Source organism: Paramormyrops kingsleyae, chromosome 7, assembly GCF_048594095.1.
Source record: "Paramormyrops kingsleyae isolate MSU_618 chromosome 7, PKINGS_0.4, whole genome shotgun sequence".
In the NCBI taxonomy this organism is placed as follows: domain Eukaryota; kingdom Metazoa; phylum Chordata; class Actinopteri; order Osteoglossiformes; family Mormyridae; genus Paramormyrops; species Paramormyrops kingsleyae.
Genome location: NC_132803.1, coordinates 544,227 through 563,008, shown reverse-complemented (window position 1 = coordinate 563,008; position 18,782 = coordinate 544,227). Strand labels below are relative to the sequence as shown.

Genomic DNA, 18,782 nt, shown 5'->3' with positions numbered 1-18,782 from the left:
GACTCGTGAACAAAAAACTACACAGGCCACAATCCCATTTGCTCGAGGCTGTGGGAATCGCGTGATGTGAGTCGCTTTTCTGTGGATTGCAATAGATGCCAATTAATAACCCTGAAAGTTGCGTAAGAAAAACTATTTCGTTTCGTTAATGTCGATGTCATGTTAGGTCAGTCTTTACAGGAATTAAACTGTCAATATTGGACTTAAACTTGGAACATTATAATTTATAACCTGTTTCATAGTTTTTGGGGAAAAAAGTCATAAAGAAATGAGTGCACGTCCATCTGTCATTAGACAAAGACAAAGTAATTAATGAAAATGTCAGATTATTTCGGATTTCTTCTATGTTCTGTGTTCTAGTACCGGTGTTCTGTCATAACATGCTACCTATCGAGACGTGCTATCGAGCCTTTCTGCGCATGTGCAGTTCCACCGGTTTGGGATTAGGGTTAGGTTTTAGGGGTTAGGGTTAATGTAAGGGCTTTAGCGGGTTTTGGGGGATTAGGGTAAGAGTTAGGGTTAGGGCTATCGATTAGCACTACGGTAGCATTTTTAGACAAGGCAGCATAAATCAACAGAACACCGGTCCTAGTCGATGTGGCGCCCTAGGCGAACATTACCGCTGGCGCCCGCTGTCCGAGATTGGCAAATAGGCGCTCACTCCGACGTTGGCGCCCTATAGCGGTCCTCTTATGTCGCCTATAGGATTGACCGGTCCTGTGTGTTAATTAAGGCATCTACTTACTTACGCACGGTTTAACCTTTGGTTTAAAAAAACGTGCAACTTGACCACCCGGTTTTATGACTTGAGGCTGTTCTTCCCAGCAAGTAACCAGGATAGAATAATTTAAGTTCCCAAATGTTCGGATATACATATGAGTCATATATCTATCCATCTGACAACAGCTTTATCCATTACAAATGAACCTGCAGTGACGACTCTTATCCACCTCATGAACCAAAGTTCTGATATAATGTGACTTGGGCACATTAGGGAAGTGTGGGTATTCCAGCGGCGTCAGAAATAAGGGACCCCCATCCCTTCCTTCCCCATAAATAAATAAATAGGCCTACATAATCAACAGCATGATACTTATTTTTTATGAATATGCATTACCTAGGAATTGCTGCGCGTGCAGAGTGTGAGGATAAAGTATATAGGCTAACCTAACAAAGACTGTAGTCATGTATCAGACAAAATCAGTTTATCATATGGATCATTTCATTTCTGTCAGGGTCAGCACCCCTCTGTCCGAGTCTTTTGTGTCTTCTCCCCCTTTGGCCAGCAGGTGTCGCTGGCTATCCTGTCCTCATCGTAAAAGTCCTTAGTGTATTTCCCCTGCTCCCTAAATATCCCCATGGCTCAGTGAGCTGAGTCTGTGGTCACTAAACCCCTGTGTTCAAATCTCATCTTCTCTGTTTTTGTAGATTTTGTTCCCTAGTTTTTCATTTTCATCAGTTGTCTAGTTCCTGTGTTTTGTAACTTGTATTTGGTTTTGGTTTTTTGCTTTATGCCCATGGTTGTGTTTTTACCTGTCTGTTATTCCCCTAGTGTTAGATTCTGTTTCTTAGTTTCTCTGTTAAGTTTGAGTTCCTTGATTTAATTAATCGTTTCACCTGTTGCCTGTTTTCTTGTGCCAGTCCTTGTGTGTTCAACCCTGATTGGTTAATTATTAATTTCTCACTCCTACTAGAAGGTATACTTATGGTGCTTTGTCCAGCCTTATGAAAGTAGACCTATCTTTTGTAGAAGGTATACTTATGGTGCTTTGACCAGCCTTATGAAAGTAGACCTATCTTTTGTAGAAGGAATACTTATGGTGCTTTTCCACTGCCAGCAGGGACTGAGCTGTACCCATCACGTACCATGAGCTGTCGGTTTTCAATTGCAAAGTATGCGAGCCATACCAACCTATACCTGTATGGACCCCGTGACCAAACCAAGCTGGGGACCACAGGACGGGGCCTGGAGAGCGACGAGGGGACCACAGGACGGGAGCTGGAGGACGACGAGGGGACCACAGGACGGGGCCTGGAGAGCGACGAGGGGACCACAGGACGGGGCCTGGAGGGCGACGAGGGGACCACAGGACGGGGCCTGGAGGGCGACGAGGGGACCACAGGACGTGGCCTGGAGGGCGACGAGGGGACCACAGGACGGGGCCTGGAGGGCGACGAGGGGACCACAGGACGTGGCCTGGAGGGCGACGAGGGGACCTCAGGACGGGGCCTGGAGGGCGACGAGGGGACCACAGGACGGGGCCTGGATGGCGACGAGGGGACCACAGGACGGGAGCTGGATGGCGACGAGGGGACCACAGGACGGGAGCTGGAGGGCGACGAGGGGACCTCAGGACGGGGCCTGGAGGGCGACGAGGGGACCTCAGGACGGGGCCTGGAGGGCGACGAGGGGACCACAGGACGGGGCCTGGAGGGCGACGAGGGGACCACAGGACGGGAGCTGGAGGGCGACGAGGGGACCTCAGGACGGGGCCTGGAGGGCGACGAGGGGACCACAGGACGGGAGCTGGAGGGCGACGAGGGGACCACAGGACGGGAGCTGGAGGGCGACGAGGGGACCTCAGGACGGGGCCTGGAGGGCGACGAGGGGACCACAGGACGGGAGCTGGAGGGCGACGAGGGGACCACAGGACGGGGCCTGGAGGGCGACGAGGGGACCACAGGACGGGGCCTGGAGGGCGACGAGGGGACCTCAGGACGGGGCCTGGAGGGCGACGAGGGGACCACAGGATGGGAGCTGGGACAAACACAAGGGCAAGAGGGTGACAAGGAACCTCATTCTGGGTGGCTAGCACTTGTTCTGCAAGTGTGCGATCAGAGGGTGGTGCACAACATATATCTGCTAGAGATACGTTTAGAGAATATGTAGAATATAGAGCGCTGATAAAATAAATTATCATACCGTATATAAATAGGCCTGTATATCAATATCAATATGATGGGTATAAAATAATTGATATTACTCGATTTTCTGTTTGCTGTTCAATCATAGGGATTTACAGTAAATGGAGTTTTGCATGCTGTCCTGGATAGAGGTGCTTCTGTAGTGATTTTTCAGGAAGCATTTTTCAGGAAAATTAATTTCCTTAGTCGATGGGGCAAATGCGCGGTAACAAAACAAACACAGGTAAGGTACTATTTGTCCACATGGGATGTTTAGTTTACAGAAAAAAACTGCAAATGTATTTGACTGAGAGGGTTTAGAACCCGTGGTAAATACCTGTGAGGTGAATATCATTGATCCCTGTAATATCATATTTCATACACGCCTCCAGACATACTGACAACGCGATGTTTAATGCATTACGCTAAGGTTATTCCAGACAAGAGATGTAGATGATGTAATGAATATGCATTTATTCAATTAAGGGTATTACACAGTTTAATTTGCATATGGGTTTAGCATCTTATTGAACTGTTCTGTTCGCGCTGTAAAATTCGCCCTTTCTGCTAAAAGCGGTGCTTAAATTTAATATTCTATAGCATGTTAATTACAAAAGCGCAACTACCTTCCTGTGATATAAGATAATATGGTTAGAAACTCCGAATTCTAAACGTTATGCATTAAATAAAGCAACGCGGAACTGACGGTATGCTCTGCTTCCGTAAAGTTTGATAGCTTCTCACATTATCATTGTAATTAAGTTCAAGGTATAACGCCGTTTTCCTTCATATTCGACCAAAGTCCTTCCCATAAAGGAACCTTAAACTGCTTAACGAGATTCAATACCGTTTAATTGGCTGCATATTGTCAAACGCTGCTGTCCGTCTTGTCCTGCAATTATGGCCTCACCCCGGGACCCCGGATCCTCTAATAAAAAAGACGCACAGACCTTTTACTCCGGCTAATCTGAGGCTTGGCTGGGTTGCTTTTGTAGTTCCGACTCCATAGCGGTATATGGTCACAATGACTGACCTAACATAATCATTTTCCTAAAGTCCTCCAAAAAGCTGTTCCTAAGCAGGCAGACAAACGAGTCATAGACACGCAAAAAAACCACTAATAAATATTGTACTTTTTGTATTAATGTGTGTGCGTAATCACGGAAAAATAAACGTTTGACTACAGATTTAAAATTAAATGTTAATTTATCTAGACCATCGAAAGATATAACTTTAGCCAAAACGACCCAATGATCCACTTACTTTTTGCTCACGCTGATTTTGATGTTTTCATAATGAACGAAGGTTTCTCCGACCTTTTTGAAAACTTGTCCTGCCTTAACTAGCCTATTTGTACCCTACCTACTGTATGCATGTCCACGCAGATGTGACCAAGATCCGATTCTCGTATGCCATTCAGAAGATCCGGGATTAAAGTGTCAGATTTCTTATATGCATATTTATAAACGTTACCTATTAAGTTCAAAAAGAGCAGCTAGACCAAGGAAAAACTTGTGAATTTTTGGGTTACGCAGTACGTATAACCTACCTGTATACAGCATTATTGTTAAACGAGTGGTCTGTCATAGTCACAAATGACTTGCAATTTAACAAGACAAGTCAAACCAGGAGAACGAGGCAAGATTCCCATGGGATTAATCCATTGAAATTTCTCCCAAAATCCATAAGGAAACCTTGATCACCTCTAAACAAACACTATTATTTATGTCCCGAGTATTTTCAAAATCATATCATCAATCCTTATAATCTGACAAGCATGTTCGGCACACTTTGCCCTTCTGCGGTAAATAGTGTGGAGTATTACGGCTGACACTAATCTAAAATACAGTCCATCAATAACGATTGAATGCCGAAACATTTCGGCTACGTATTATTATACTTAGACAATTACGCAATCGGATTTTGCTGGAATTCTTGCATTTCTATTTAAATGATAATCTATATTAAAATTATTATATTTTATCTATCATCGTTTGAAGTTTTTGAAATGTTTAATCATGAAGTCGGCCACCATCTACGAAGATAGTAATCATTCGAAGTAGATGGCCGACTGAAGCGAAGCGTTTAAACATGGAGCGTCATGAAACATGGTCTTAATCGGGAATTATTTTAGTATAGCGGTGTATTTTATATATACACACATATGGGCTCGCTATACGCGTTCGATCTGAAATGGGTCATTAAACAATAAAATTCCTTCAGACAAAACAGACATGAGGAAAGGGAGAAATATATGCTGAATTTTATATAGCTATGTTCATAACAAATTACCAATAAGGAGAAAAACGCATTCATTAAGTATTATTTGCCACCAGCTGCAAATAAACTAAAGACAACTTATTGAAACATGCATTTATTACAGTTATAATTACATTTTTCATATTTACAGAGGGCATAGAAAATGAAAAAAATGGAAAAATGCGCAAAATGCGACATTACTGTTTTTTGTCTGCTTCTCTTGTTATAGCTTTAAAAACAAAATGCTGCCAGAAATGTATTTATAGAGTAGGCCTATTTATACAGTTACTTCACATGTATTTTAAGTAAATCATCACAATACTTATATAAATATTCACCCCACATTATCTAAGCGCAATCGCTATATATAATGAGCAAACTCATTATATCCTCCTGAGTCCCCACCCATTCATTTATGTCCATTGTAGTGGACATGTTGTTTTTGCATTTATCTTTTCACTGATGTAAGGACACATATTTATTCCTGTTGTACACTAAAGAGGACATGCTGTGAAATTAAAAATAAAAATAAAATTGAAAAAATCTAAATTGTAAGATGTCTTGTTTCCTCCAAAGACAAATAACCTATAATTGAAGGACACTTTTTTCCTTGGGTCTCAGGAGGATATAACTATTTTGAAATATGGTCATGTTAGAATATGGTCATATTAAATTTATCTTCAGCTCTCACGTTGTATTATCAAATATGTGCGTTCAAGCTGTAATAGATCAACTGAAATGTCAAAGTTGATGAAACTTACTAAAACTGCAAGTGAATCCCAGAAATTTCCATAGATGCTATTAGTCATAGTAAGAGGAATAACAATAATCCTGATAATAAAACATAATTGAGAAATGCTAATATATACGTTTGTCGGGCCACCAGTCGATCCGGATACTTGTGCATAATTTTTACCGTTAAATTACTTTAAATCATACGAAAATATCACATATAATCCATTATTAAATGTATTAAACTAAGAGCTAGGCTACATATTAGGATTAAATGAGGAGTCATTATTGTGTTTCCTGTTCCTAATGAATTGAAGCAATTACCACCACTTAAATACAAATACACACTAATTATTTATATGTCATCATGATGGTAATAAGCGCTACTTCCAATTCAATTAGGTGAACAATTTAACAGTGACCTCATAAATTATGTCATTTACAAAATTCGCCCCACCCCCAGTATTTTATGAATGGAAGCGTCGCTGAATCCATTTTAAATCCAGAGGACAATATCTCAACAGCGCATCTTCTTGAAAACCGATTTCTCGGGTAGACCATGTTCTCAAAGCATAAAACCATCTTCTTTCAGCATTTCAGCGTAGGTCTATATCTTAGCTTGGGACAGGCAGCATCCACCATATGAAGATGCAAAGTCCAAAGTGCCGTATTAATTGATAGGCCTACTTGTTTTGCTTAATTGGACCCGCTTAATAAAAGAGACCTCTGCAAATACATAAATAATCAAGTACAATACATTAAGACAAAATTAATAGATTCTGCGGCCCCATCAGTACGCCATATATGACATATGATGATGCGCAAGAAAAAAAAACTCCGATGAGAAGAACAGGATGATCGCTCCCTTCCCGAAAAAGACGCAGCCCGAAGGAAACTCCCAGTAGTGCTTTAAACGCGAACCCGGCAGAGCAGAGGGCTACAATGAGAGTGCTCGACGCAGGGCAGCCAATGGCCGGGTGGCGGCGGGCGTGACGCGCGCTCCCGGTAGAAAAAGGCGCGGGTGCAGGAGAGGCGTGGAGCCGCGAGGAAACAGCAGGGCGAGGAGGCCGCACCGGGAGCCTCCAAGGGGATTTACACGGAAAACTCCTCCTCCGCAATTATACAGAAAAAAGGGAGGGGGGCCTAAAAAATAAGAAAATAGCTACGTTTCAGCCGTTCCGAGCACGGCGACCTTCCCTTACACGCTGGCGTTTATTTATGTGTATTTTCAGGATGCTAATTTATGATTTGTTTGATTTTTCTTATTAGAAGTAAAATATGAAAAAGCTGGACTCGCGACACAGCCGACAGATTGGAGCCGCAATCTGTGTCGCGTTCTTCTTAATACAGTGACAAATTGTCAAAAAAAAACTGACAGAAACAAAGACACGTTCCTGCCAAGTGCATCATTCATTGTTGTTTTTCTACTGTTACTTTGGGAATATTTTGGCACAGTTTGTCATTGTTTGTTGCGTTGATGAATTTCTGCTTTTTTGGGGCTGACGTAAGTGCAACCTCAAGGCTTTCATTGAGCGGTCTCTTTGCTGGAAATTATTATGCAATAATAAAAATATTTAATAAAAAATAAAGGAATCGCCTTCCTGACAGTTCACAGACACCGGTGATTCGTCTGAGGGATGGTGCCACGATTTTGACGCTGCCGTGTAATTTAACGATTTTTCCAGAGGAACGACTCTTCTGGGTTTTTGTTTTCATCTTTATATGTCTGATAACCAGAAGGGGGAACTTCAGATGTATTCGAGATTGCAAAGAGAATCTTTGGAATTAAATTTTAAAAGACAAAATTGAGTTCGCAAAACGCATCAGGCCATATAACCATCTTGTAGTTTTTTTTCTTGTGCGTGTAATGTTTTTTATCGTTTACTTTTTGGTGATTTGTATTTGACCTGGATTCCTGGAGTGGGGCTGCATCTCGGCATCCGATGCATGCCCCTGGCTTGCGGCTCATGGAAGTTTTTGGGCTGCAGGGTTCAGGAGAACCAGCGCAACATCCATCCATCAGCCGCCGCGATGCTTTTCCACGGCTTTCCCGGAGGTGAAGCGCATGGTGTCTGTGAGATGGAGCGGAGAGGAAAGAATGAATCTAGCGCGATCAGCTCGGCCATAGACATGGGAGAGACCGACACGGTAGGTGAGCCGGGAAGAGGCTCCACCCGGTATCACTCGGGTTTAAGGTCTTGTGAAAAAGCTTGATTTTAAGTACCCAGGGCTCTGCACACTAAAGTATTCCATACAAGGAAATATGTTAACATTGGATCTTGAGTTCCATCTGTAGCCTAGATGCTGGAAAGGCTATATATCCTGTGAGAGTTTTTGTGATAAATATTGTCAATATTTAACTGAAATGCCCTAATAAGCCATTCGATGGTATAGATTCACTATGGCTAACAGTTAGGCCCATATAAACCCTGTAAGTAGATGACCCACTAATAGTTAAATCACTGTAAATATTGTAATAGAGAGACAGTTGTAGAATTTAAGTGTTGTATTATCTTACTATAATTTGACGTAAACCAGGTGCCCGATTAGTGCTACGACAACTGAACCCCGAGCGAAGGCCGGGATATTCTAAAGAATCCGTGTAGTTGCAGTATCATACTATATTTACTGTTATATGAACACCTGCCCGTTTTCTCATTAATGATAATGGTTATAGATGCGGTTTACATTTCGTTTTTTCCCCCCAAAATCACAGGCCTATTAGAATGAGTGAAATACAGGATGAAGAAAAGCTCACAAATTCTCACATAATTACGCAGATAAGCGGTCGCATATAAATTCATTTTGGTTCTGATTTCATGATATTTATGGAGGTCCATTAAGGCTTTTGTCTAATTATAAATTCAATTGGAATGTACTTCCTCTTTATACCGTTGTAATGGAGGAACGCTAGTATGTGTTCCGGTTGTTTATGATTTTAACTTATTGTATATATTCGCCTATATCATCATTTGAATCGAAATTCTGATTGTTTTCTATAAATGCTACAGGCAGTCCAAATTTATCAGTTTCTATAAAAACCCGTTAATTTCAAGTTTTGCCCTTATCCAGTTAATGTGATATTGTATACCAAACAGGCCTGTAGTAGCGCAGAATTACTCAGGCAGTAATAAGAACCGTCACAGCTGTTAACTCAAGTTGAAATCGCATTGCATCCGATATACAGAGGGTGTTTGGGTTTTTTGTAAATATTTAAGTATAGAAAGTTAATGATTATGCTACTTAGTCACTTACTCCTAAATTCGCTATATATATTATTGTGTTATTCAAGAATGGTTCTTGTAAATGCAACTTAATTTATATTAATTAGGCCTATATTTCATTGATAAAATAGATTATCTTGATCGGACCTGTTGCTTATTTAAGATTTTAGAAGTAGTACCCGTATTAATAAAATGGCTTCGATTAATGGGCAATGACTATTAGTTATTTCATTGTATGCGGGTCCCGGTTTGTAATTAATAACACAATCGTCGTTGCACGGTTTGCAGTTATGTTTTAAAAATGGTTTCGCAGGATATGAGCCCGGTGGACGGCGCGCGAGCGGCTCTTTGTGCCGGCTGCCGGGGGACGATCTCCGAGCGCTACTATCTGCTTGCCGTGGACCTGCAGTGGCACATGAGCTGCCTGACGTGCTGCGAGTGTAAACTGAAGCTGGAATCCGAGCTCACCTGCTTCAGCAAGGACGGCAGTATCTACTGCAAAGAGGACTATTACAGGTGTCTTAACGGCAACGGGCAAGAGTGTTATTAAAGCAGTCGTTAGATCTATTTTCTGAGCAACAGTAGGCCTATATATACGTACATATTGAATATTTTGCCCTGGGATCATTAAAGTTTATGTTATCTTAATAATCTTTATAAAAGTTAGGATTGTTGTCGGATTCCTTCTGTGTTCAGTTCGCCGACACGCACTCTCTCGCCCTTCAGGAGATTCTCGGTGCAGCGCTGTGCCAGATGCCATCTTGGGATTTCCGCCTCGGAGATGGTGATGAAAGCGAGAGACCTGGTCTATCACCTGAACTGTTTCACCTGCACAACCTGCAGTACGATGCTGACGACCGGCGACCACTTCGGCATGAAGGACGGCTTGGTGTACTGCCGCGTCCACTTTGAGACGCTCGTACGCGGGGAATACCAGGAGCGTTTTGATCCAGCTGACGTGATCTCCGGTAAAACCGACCCAATGCCTTCGAGGGTCCCGTATTATAACGGGGCCGTACAGAAAGGACGCCCGCGGAAAAGGAGAATCCCCTCAACAGATGCTGACCTGGCCAAGTACAGCGCAGGTAAACTTGCCTTACAGTCCGCGTACAGTGACATGCATATGGTCGGAGGACCTGTCATTGCTAAGGACCATGGAAATGGACGATTCCACCACTGCACAGCAAAATGGTTTAGTCTGCGATCGATATGTAGGCTGCAAAAATAAGTACATGCACCCTTAATTTTTCTAGCTGAAGTGTAAATGTGATTATAAAGCAATTTCTGAAACTTAAAAATCTTGGATCACGTGAAATTGCCACCTGAACGAATAATATCTGCTTTAATTTAACTTACCAATTGTTTTGCATTACTAGAATTTAGGTAGCCTATGTAAAATATATATAACCTTATGAATAGAGCTTATTTTTTCACATGATATCCACACAAATTTTACAAGTCATCTATTGGGTTTTCATATACTTTAAAATTGTATTAATATAGCGTATTAACGTTTAAATGATCAAATGACAAAACAAAACATCTTAATTAAATTAGTGTTAAATTAGTTGCGACAACGGAGTATAACATATTTTCCTTCATAGAAGCCCTAATGTATGATATATATTTTTTTTTTAATGAAAAGAAAATACCCTTTGTGACGGGGCCAGTAGGGTGGAGCAGTGATTAGCACTGTTGCCTCACACCTCTGCGACCAGGGTTGGAAATTCCATGTGTGTGGAGTTTCACCGTCGTCGTGGGGTTTCCTCGGGTACTCCGGTTTCCCCCCATAGTCCAAAAACATGCGGAGGTTAATTGGCGCTACCAAGTGAGCGAATGGTATGTGAGTGTGCCCTGCGTTGGGTCGGCGCCCCATCGACTCTGGGATATGCGCTAGATCCCCGTGACTCCAAATAGAATAAGTGGTTATAGAAAATGGATGGACATTTTGCGAGGCTTAGTTAGATCCAACGATTACGTCATGGTAATATCGCGGACGGAGCTCGCAAGAGGCGGGGAAAATTGCGCGTCCATTGCATCGGATAAGTCGAGGAAGAAATATACAGCCGTCGTTTGAAGGCCTACCCATTATTTAAGTATAATGCGTATAATCGTCTAAGGTCCGGTGGCATTGCCAGTGTGTAGGAGTAACATTGTCGGCTTGACGTTGTTTGAAGGTATTTTCATAATTAATAATATTCGGAACAAGGGCGTAGGAACCAGGCGAGACAGGGAGAACATGTAGGAACAGGGGGACTTGTACCCCCCAATATTTCATTTGGCTTCATTCGTCCCTAGAAAAAAACAGAACTTTACATTCAAATTCAGTTGCGTTCCCCTCCCAATATCAAATTCTATTTTACCTCATTGATTGCCATCTTGCATTAAATTCAGATTATTATGCAATGTTTAAATAGCATTCTACTGCATCGTCGCATTGAAAACGTCACATTTTAATCGCAATTTGTCCGTAAGAAAGGTTCACAGACGCATGCAGGCCTCCCGGTCGTGCTGTCCCTCGGTTATTCAAGCTCCTCTCATCTGTTTGTGCTGAGGGTCAAACAGAAGTGGGACGTCGCTTCGGCAGAGTTCTAAACTTCAAAAGACTAAAATAGTGAAAGATCTGGAAAGGGGGGCTCGAAGGACTTGGCAGGTTTATGATTTAAGCGAACCCCCACCCCCTGCTTGTTGAATGACGGTTGGGAGAGTTTCTGGGTCAGTAAATCAAAGTCTGTTTAATACAGGCGCACCTGTAGTGTATTCTGGGTAAAACCCTTTTATACACATAAAGCGAAAACCTTGACAATATGTGCTGATAGATTTTGTTTTCCTTTAATAAATCCACACTGACCCGGTCCATAAAACACACATTTTTGGTTAAATAATTTGTCTTAGTCTTGACTAATCATTTAAGGGTCTTTTCATGTTACTTACAAAACTCTGAGTCACGTAAATACATATCAAGCCCAGGGAAAATATGACATAGGCCTCATTATCTTATTTAAAAAAAAAAAAACCTTGAACGTCAGAGTATTTTCTCTCAAAACAGAGCACAATATTTGTCACAATAACACTTCCAAACATTTTCCGTTATTTCATGTATTTTAACTTGGTGTTATAGGAACGCTGACTAATATCGTTATTAAAAATAACAGGGAACGTCTTCATAGAATCTTATTGATCGTAGGCGAATCTAGACCCTGTAATAAGAGGCTTCGGCCATTCTGTTTTTTGTCTCATCCTCCCCGAAAAATTATTATTCTAAATCCATTAGCGATTTATTCCCCAGTCAAATTGTTGTTGTTGTACTGTAGTAATACTAACAACTATAATAACCTAATTATTTTGCTAAAATATCACCAAAATAAACGTATAGTCAGCCTAGAAGAAAATGCAAACCTCTTGGGAAAGGCGGTAATTCGCATTATAACAAATTCATTTGCCTTCAGCTAACCAATGGTTTGCCTAACATAACGGCAGCTTAATAAAACACCATCCACATTCAGCCTAATTAACCGCAGCACATAAACCCCGGTGTGATTATATTTTACCTCGAAAAGGGTAGCATGGCGCAATGTGTAAATGGGCTTCTCCGAGTTTATAGGGACGCATTCACATAAGAGTTCAAATGATTAGAATCTGTTCCAAAGACATGAATTCTTAGCTTTATGGCGCTTTAACGTCGAAGAGATGAAGATTTTTTCAGCTATAAAAAGAAATCAACTCATGCCCATTCCCGGTCATATTTATTTGATTGATATAAACGTAAACTACTGTATGCTGTAGTTGGTTGACCAAATTGTCCCTTGGAGCAGGGTGGCATCGCTACGTCGGTATACAGTGCCTCATACCGGCGCTGGTTGGATTATAATTTACTGTGTGTGGCGGAAGGTCTGACTGATTTCCTTTGTAAAGGCGTAAATGTAGGTGCTCGACAAAATTCCTAAAACGGCTCACGCTGTTTAAATAACGCAATTTAAAATTACATTAAATTACATATGGCAACGCGTCTAAACTGGGACCATTCCCCGTTTTTGCGGTGCATTGGGGCTTTGAAGCTCTGCTGCCGCCTAGTGGCCACAAAACAAACCCGGGATGCGGCATATGGTTCCTGACATTGCGGGTGTGAACTGTAATTACGTTGATATGTATTTACGGAAATTACTCGATATATATACCTTATAAAGTGAAATAATGAAAGGATCCGAAAATATGGCATTATTAAGAATAACATGAATTATATGGCCTAGCTAAGTGGCGTATTGGGGGTCTTATATCAAGCCAGACTTCCTCATTTCCTCGTAACTTGGGCTTCATATATACACTCACCTAAAGGATTATTAGGAACACCATACTAATACGGTGTTTGACCCCCTTTCGCCTTCAGAACTGCCTTAATTCTACGTGGCATTGATTCACCAAGGTGCTGAAAGCATTCTTTAGAAATGTTGGCCCATATTGATAGGATAGCATCTTGCGGTTGATGGAGATTTGTGGGATGCACATCCAGGGCACGAAGCTCCCGTTCCACCACATCCCAAAGATGCTCTATTGGGTTGAGATCTGGTGACTGTGGGGGCCATTTTAGTACAGTGAACTCATTGTCATGTTCAAGAAACCAATTTGAAATGATTCGAGCTTTGTGACATGGTGCATTATCCTGCTGGAAGTAGCCATCAGAGGATGGGTACATGGTGGTCATAAAGGGATGGACATGGTCAGAAAAAATGCTCAGGTAGGCCGTGGCATTTAAACGATGCCCAATTGGCACTAAGGGGCCTAAAGTGTGCCAAGAAAACATCCCCCACACCATTACACCACCACCACCAGCCTGCACAGTGGTAACAAGGCATGATGGATCCATGTTCTCATTCTGTTTACGCCAAATTCTCACTCTACCATTTGAATGTCTCAACAGAAATCGAGACTCATCAGACCAGGCAACATTTTTCCAGTCTTCAACTGTCCAATTTTGGTGAGCTCGTGCAAATTGTAGCCTCTTTTTCCTATTTGTAGTGGAGATGAGTGGTACCCGGTGGGGTCTTCTGCTGTTGTAGCCCATCCGCCTCAAGGTTGTGCGTGTTGTGGCTTCACAAATGCTTTGCTGCATACCTTGGTTGTAACGAGCGGTTATTTCAGTCAAAGTTGCTCTTCTATCAGCTTGAACCAGTCAGCCCATTCTCCTCTGACCTCTAGCATCAACAAGGCATTTTCGCCCACAGGACTGCCGCATACTGGATGTTTTTCCCCTTTGCACACCATTCTTTGTAAGCCCTAGAAATGGTTGTGCGTGAAAATCCCAGTAACTGAGCAGATTGTGAAATACTCAGACCGGCCCGTCTGGCACCAACAACCATGCCACGCTCAAAATTGCTTAAATCACCTTTCTTTCCCATTCTGACATTCAGTTTGGAGTTCAGGAGATTGTCTTGACCAGGACCACACCCCTAAATGCATTGAAGCAACTGCCATGTGATTGGTTGATTAGATAATTGCATTAATGAGAAATTGAACAGGTGTTCCTAATAATCCTTTAGGTGAGTGTATATATCCGCACAAATGTCAAATGTCGGAAAATTAGAGTTTTCCCACTTCAAGCACTGCATTTCACCAATTTAGTGACCTGGATTTAAAAAGTATTTCTGTTTTGAGAATTTCAACTTTCAGCAAATCATAGAAGTTATGTGTGTGTGTAATAAACTGATTTCATATGCAGTAAACTGTGCATTTAATACATGTTTTTTTTAATGTGTAACAAATAGCACTTTTAACATGTATTAGTGATCTTGTTGGAGGACAACAGGTCCAAGTTTGTGTGGCATTTGAGCAATAGCGATTTGGGGATAGATGGTCTGGACATTTTCTAACCAATACTGTGGGAATACTGTGTGTGTATCGGGGGGGTTTGGGTTGATTGGGTCCCTACCAATGTTGAAACCAAATCTACGCTCTTGCATTTCAGACTTGATGTCTATAGTGGTGTCACAACACTAGATTTTATTAATATATAAACTAGTCACTGCCAACTAATCAAACTAAACTCCCCCCTTTCTAAAATGTTAAACCACATAACCCAACCACATAAGTAAAGCTATAACCATTTTCTGACATCGAGGCAAACAGCTGACACCCTGATATAGCAGGATCACTATTTACTTTTGCAGGCAGAAATTTCCCCAGATAAAAATGCTTCATAACAAACGAATCAGACATTCCTGTGAAGGAAGCAGAGCTGTGTCTCCAACAGTCACTGCTTACTGACAAGTTACATTTCCACATGGAAAACACAGCAGGAGTGAGGATCCAGCGAGTAGAAGCAGTTAAAGGGAGGGGACATAGGGTCAGGGTGACTGGTTTGGGAACCCTGTGATTAAGCCTGAACATCACAGTGCCATAAACAATGCTGATTTAGGCTGAATACACAGATAGGAAACATTTTTTGTTTTCAGCCAAATCATGTTTAAAAACATGGCTTCGGACAGTTGAAAGTTAAACATGATATATGCCAAGAATCGCTGTCACAGATTATGACCATGTGGCGTTTTAATGCCCTTTTTAAAAAAATCAAGACCCCTTTAGCCATGTCCATACAGGTATATACATCAAGATCCCTTCAGCCACATATATATATATATATATATACACACACATACACACACACACACATACACACACATGTATATACATCAAGATCATATCTTTGCTTTCACAGTTCAGGTTATTAAATGGGTCACACAGAGAGTGAAGAGGGAATGAACAGTCTTCTCCAGACACCTGGGCAGTCTTCACTGGAGGTTCTGCCTGATTAAGGAAAACGAAAAAAGGGCAGTGGCATTTTACATGAGCCATGTCACACCTTCATGTCCGGGGGCACAGAAGGGGCTTGGGCCGCGGGTGATAGAACACTCCTTACCTCTCTGCTGATGGGACATGCTGGTCATCTGTTACATCAGTAATGCAGCCCCTATCCAGCCTGGGGGTCTCTTCCAGCATTTAACTAGCCTCTTTCTCCCCCCGAAATCCCCAGCGCTGAGCTGCAATGAGAATGAGTGCGATCCCCTGGATGGTGACGGCCACTACGGAACGTGCCAGAAGGCCAAGCGAATGCGGACGTCTTTTAAGCATCACCAGCTGCGTACCATGAAGTCCTACTTCTCCATGAACCATAATCCTGACGCCAAGGACCTGAAGCAGCTGGCGCAGAAAACGGGCCTGACCAAGCGTGTGCTGCAGGTGAGGGCAGCACGCCTGCTCTGCTGTTAAACACACTAGGCTCCAGGTTTCACCCAGGGTTTGGCAGGAATGAGAAGCATTAGGAAAACTCGGTGCTTCTGTAAGTTAATTTTAATTTAAGAACATGAATAGCATCACAGACGTAATTTTTCCTACCACATTCTAGAAAGGTGTGCCAGTGTGTGTTGTTATTATGACAAAGAAGATGCCCATAGACCAGTGTTTTCCGATCCGGTCCCTGGGGACCCACAGTCGGTCCGTGTTTTTGCTCCCTCTGACCTCCCTGTCAGACTCACGAGCTCACAATTGGGAGGGAGTAAAAACGTGGACTGTCTGTGAGTCCCTGAGGACTGGATTGGGAGACACTGCCGTAGACATACTCTCTGGATGTACTGCAGGCATCTCTGACAAAAGTGAAAGACATGAATTGTGGCTGCCGTGGCAGGTCTGGTTCCAGAATGCCCGCGCCAAGTTCCGGAGGAACCTTCTCCGGCAGGAGAACGGCATGACAGAGAAGGCTTCAGAGGGGTCCGTGCTGCCGGGTGGGTCGCCCCCGGGGGCCGTCTCCGAGATCTCCAACTCCTCCATGAGCCCCGTGAGCCCGGCCTCCACCTTGACAGACCTGACTGCCAACACCCCAGTGCTGAGCGACGGCTTGGACCTCCACCCAGCCAGGAGTCCCACCCGGACCGGCTCCACAAGCCTATTCTGACTTTACTTTGAGCCTCTGGCTGCATCCATATTTACAGAAGGACGCCTTAAACAGGTCCGAAGCTGGACAGGGGGATTCTGAAATTCAGAAAAGGGCAGTATTTTGTTATTTTTGAGAAAAGAGTAAACTTAATTGTTTTTTTTTATTTTCAGTATGTTTACAGTGGAAAGACAGAATTTTGTGATATCGAAGCAGCTTTTTGTGCGGACCACAGTCTTGGCATTGGGTGGTCCAAGCTCACCGTGTCATGTGTTCAACGAAATTGCCAGACACTCCTCTGGAGTGTCACGTGACTGTCATGTGCCTTATATGCATCTGCCGGGGGAGTCTTGCCATGCCCTGTCCCTTTAGAAACAGTGACACTCTTGAATGTTCACACTCAGATTTGTGCTGATGTCTGTACACATCGTTCAAAACACGAACTGTTGGGGGGGGGGGGGGGTCTCAGGTCTGTCTGACCATTCCCTGTGTTTATTTCACACAGCTGCAGTAATGTCCTGTGGATGCTGTCCTGTCCTTTCTTCTGTCCCCAAAAACAATTAAAAACTGGAATGGCTCTTGTTGGCATCTCCCTCGGCCATCAGGATGGTCTTCAGAGGGTCAGTAACAGCGCCCCCCCGCTGATCCAGCCACAGCTCAACATCCCCACCATGTCTAAAGCTGCCCACAGCTGCTGCTGCAGAATCAAAATCCGCATTCCTTTTCTTGGCCAAGCACAGTTGCATATACTACAAGTTTGTCTTGGCAGTATTGATACATTCACAGAGAGCATAAAATAATGTGTACGAGTGCCCAGATAAATGTGCAAGTTCAAATACAGCTTAGAACCAAGTTCTGAAACAAATGATGCTGAGCATTCAGTACAGGTGTGCATGTTTATGTGCTAACGAATGAAGCGCTTGGCATAGGCCCTCACTGGGGTCAGCATGCGTTTCTACACGGCACGCGGGGAACCTGAGGGACCACAGCACACTGAGCCAGACCCAGGATGCCCCGAGTCAGCTGCGGACCAGCACTGTCAGCAGGGGGCGGTGATGGGTCCCAGTCACCAGGTCTGCTCTCGAACTGCATGAGCATCTCAAAAAATGAAACAGCCAGGATGAAGCTGCAGGCTTGAAGGCTCTGTGGATTCTGTGGGCTCAGGAAAGATCATTCGCTTCAGCAAACATTCGGCCGATTCCCCCTTCATGTTGTTGTTCAGGGAAAAGCTACATAAAGGACTTAATAATAATAATGAGGTTTACTCTCTGGGAGCATTGGGCAGGGATAATGTAAAGCGCTTTGAGACAATGTTGTGAACAATACAGTTGTAAAAATGCGCTATACAAATAAAATTGAATTGAACTGAATAATCGTATGAATTTCGCGACCCTGGTTGTGGATGTTTCTTCTTTACTTTTAGAATCAGAATTCTTTGTCTTTACACAATTGTACATACAAAGAAAAAATGTTTGGCTCACTTCTGATATCAGCATCAGTGTACAACAATATAGACACATCAAAGGAGATTTACAGGAACAATAAATAGGCACAATCTGTGAACAATAAATGTCTGAAGGCTGGGATTATAGTAATAAATAAGGTGACAGTGTATAGATATAATGGTGACTACAAAGTGTTAAGAGTAAGGTAACAGGCCGGGGAAGCAGCATTAACTGTCACAGAGTCTGGCAAGAGCTCTTTAGAAGATGCTGTTCCTCTGCTTTTTCTCACCCCGA

The 18,782-nt window shown here is 42.8% G+C and overlaps 2 protein-coding genes across 5 annotated transcripts; both read left to right on the top strand.

Annotated features, from left to right (window-relative positions):
• Positions 1-27: 27 nt before the first annotated feature.
• Positions 28-3,860, top strand: LOC140592048 (uncharacterized). 4 transcript variants are annotated; one of them, XM_072713885.1, is made up of 2 exons: positions 28-66; positions 1,839-3,860. In XM_072713885.1, the coding sequence occupies exon 2, from the start codon at positions 1,868-1,870 to the stop codon at positions 2,888-2,890; it is 1,023 nt and encodes a 340-aa protein (XP_072569986.1). In that variant the 5' UTR covers positions 28-66; positions 1,839-1,867; the 3' UTR covers positions 2,891-3,860. The 4 variants fall into 4 exon arrangements, with proteins under 4 accessions (XP_072569986.1, XP_072569987.1, XP_072569989.1 ...); XM_072713886.1 differs by having other exon boundaries at positions 50-66; positions 1,842-3,860; XM_072713888.1 differs by lacking the exon at positions 28-66 and adding an exon at positions 75-122 and having other exon boundaries at positions 1,842-3,860.
• Positions 3,861-6,866: 3,006 nt separating this feature from the next.
• lhx2a (LIM homeobox 2a) lies at positions 6,867-18,433 on the top strand. Its single transcript, XM_072713879.1, has 5 exons — positions 6,867-8,043; positions 9,433-9,635; positions 9,846-10,204; positions 16,147-16,352; positions 16,798-18,433. Exons 1-5 carry the CDS (start codon positions 7,843-7,845, stop codon positions 17,062-17,064), a joined length of 1,236 nt encoding a protein of 411 aa, XP_072569980.1. The 5' UTR covers positions 6,867-7,842; the 3' UTR covers positions 17,065-18,433.
• Positions 18,434-18,782: the final 349 nt, after the last annotated feature.

What these genes read in the sequence shown, in the direction of transcription:
- LOC140592048 (XM_072713885.1), top strand. Translation starts at nt 1,868, where the DNA reads ATGAGCTGTCGGTTTTCAATTGCAAAGTATGCGAGCCATACCAACCTA.
- lhx2a (XM_072713879.1), top strand. Translation starts at nt 7,843, where the DNA reads ATGCCCCTGGCTTGCGGCTCATGGAAGTTTTTGGGCTGCAGGGTTCAG. An exon ending in ACATGGGAGAGACCGACACG is followed by an intron (nt 8,044 to 9,432) that starts GTAGGTGAGCCG and finishes ATGGTTTCGCAG; the next exon opens with GATATGAGCCCGGTGGACGG. An exon ending in TGCAAAGAGGACTATTACAG is followed by an intron (nt 9,636 to 9,845) that starts GTGTCTTAACGG and finishes CTCGCCCTTCAG; the next exon opens with GAGATTCTCGGTGCAGCGCT.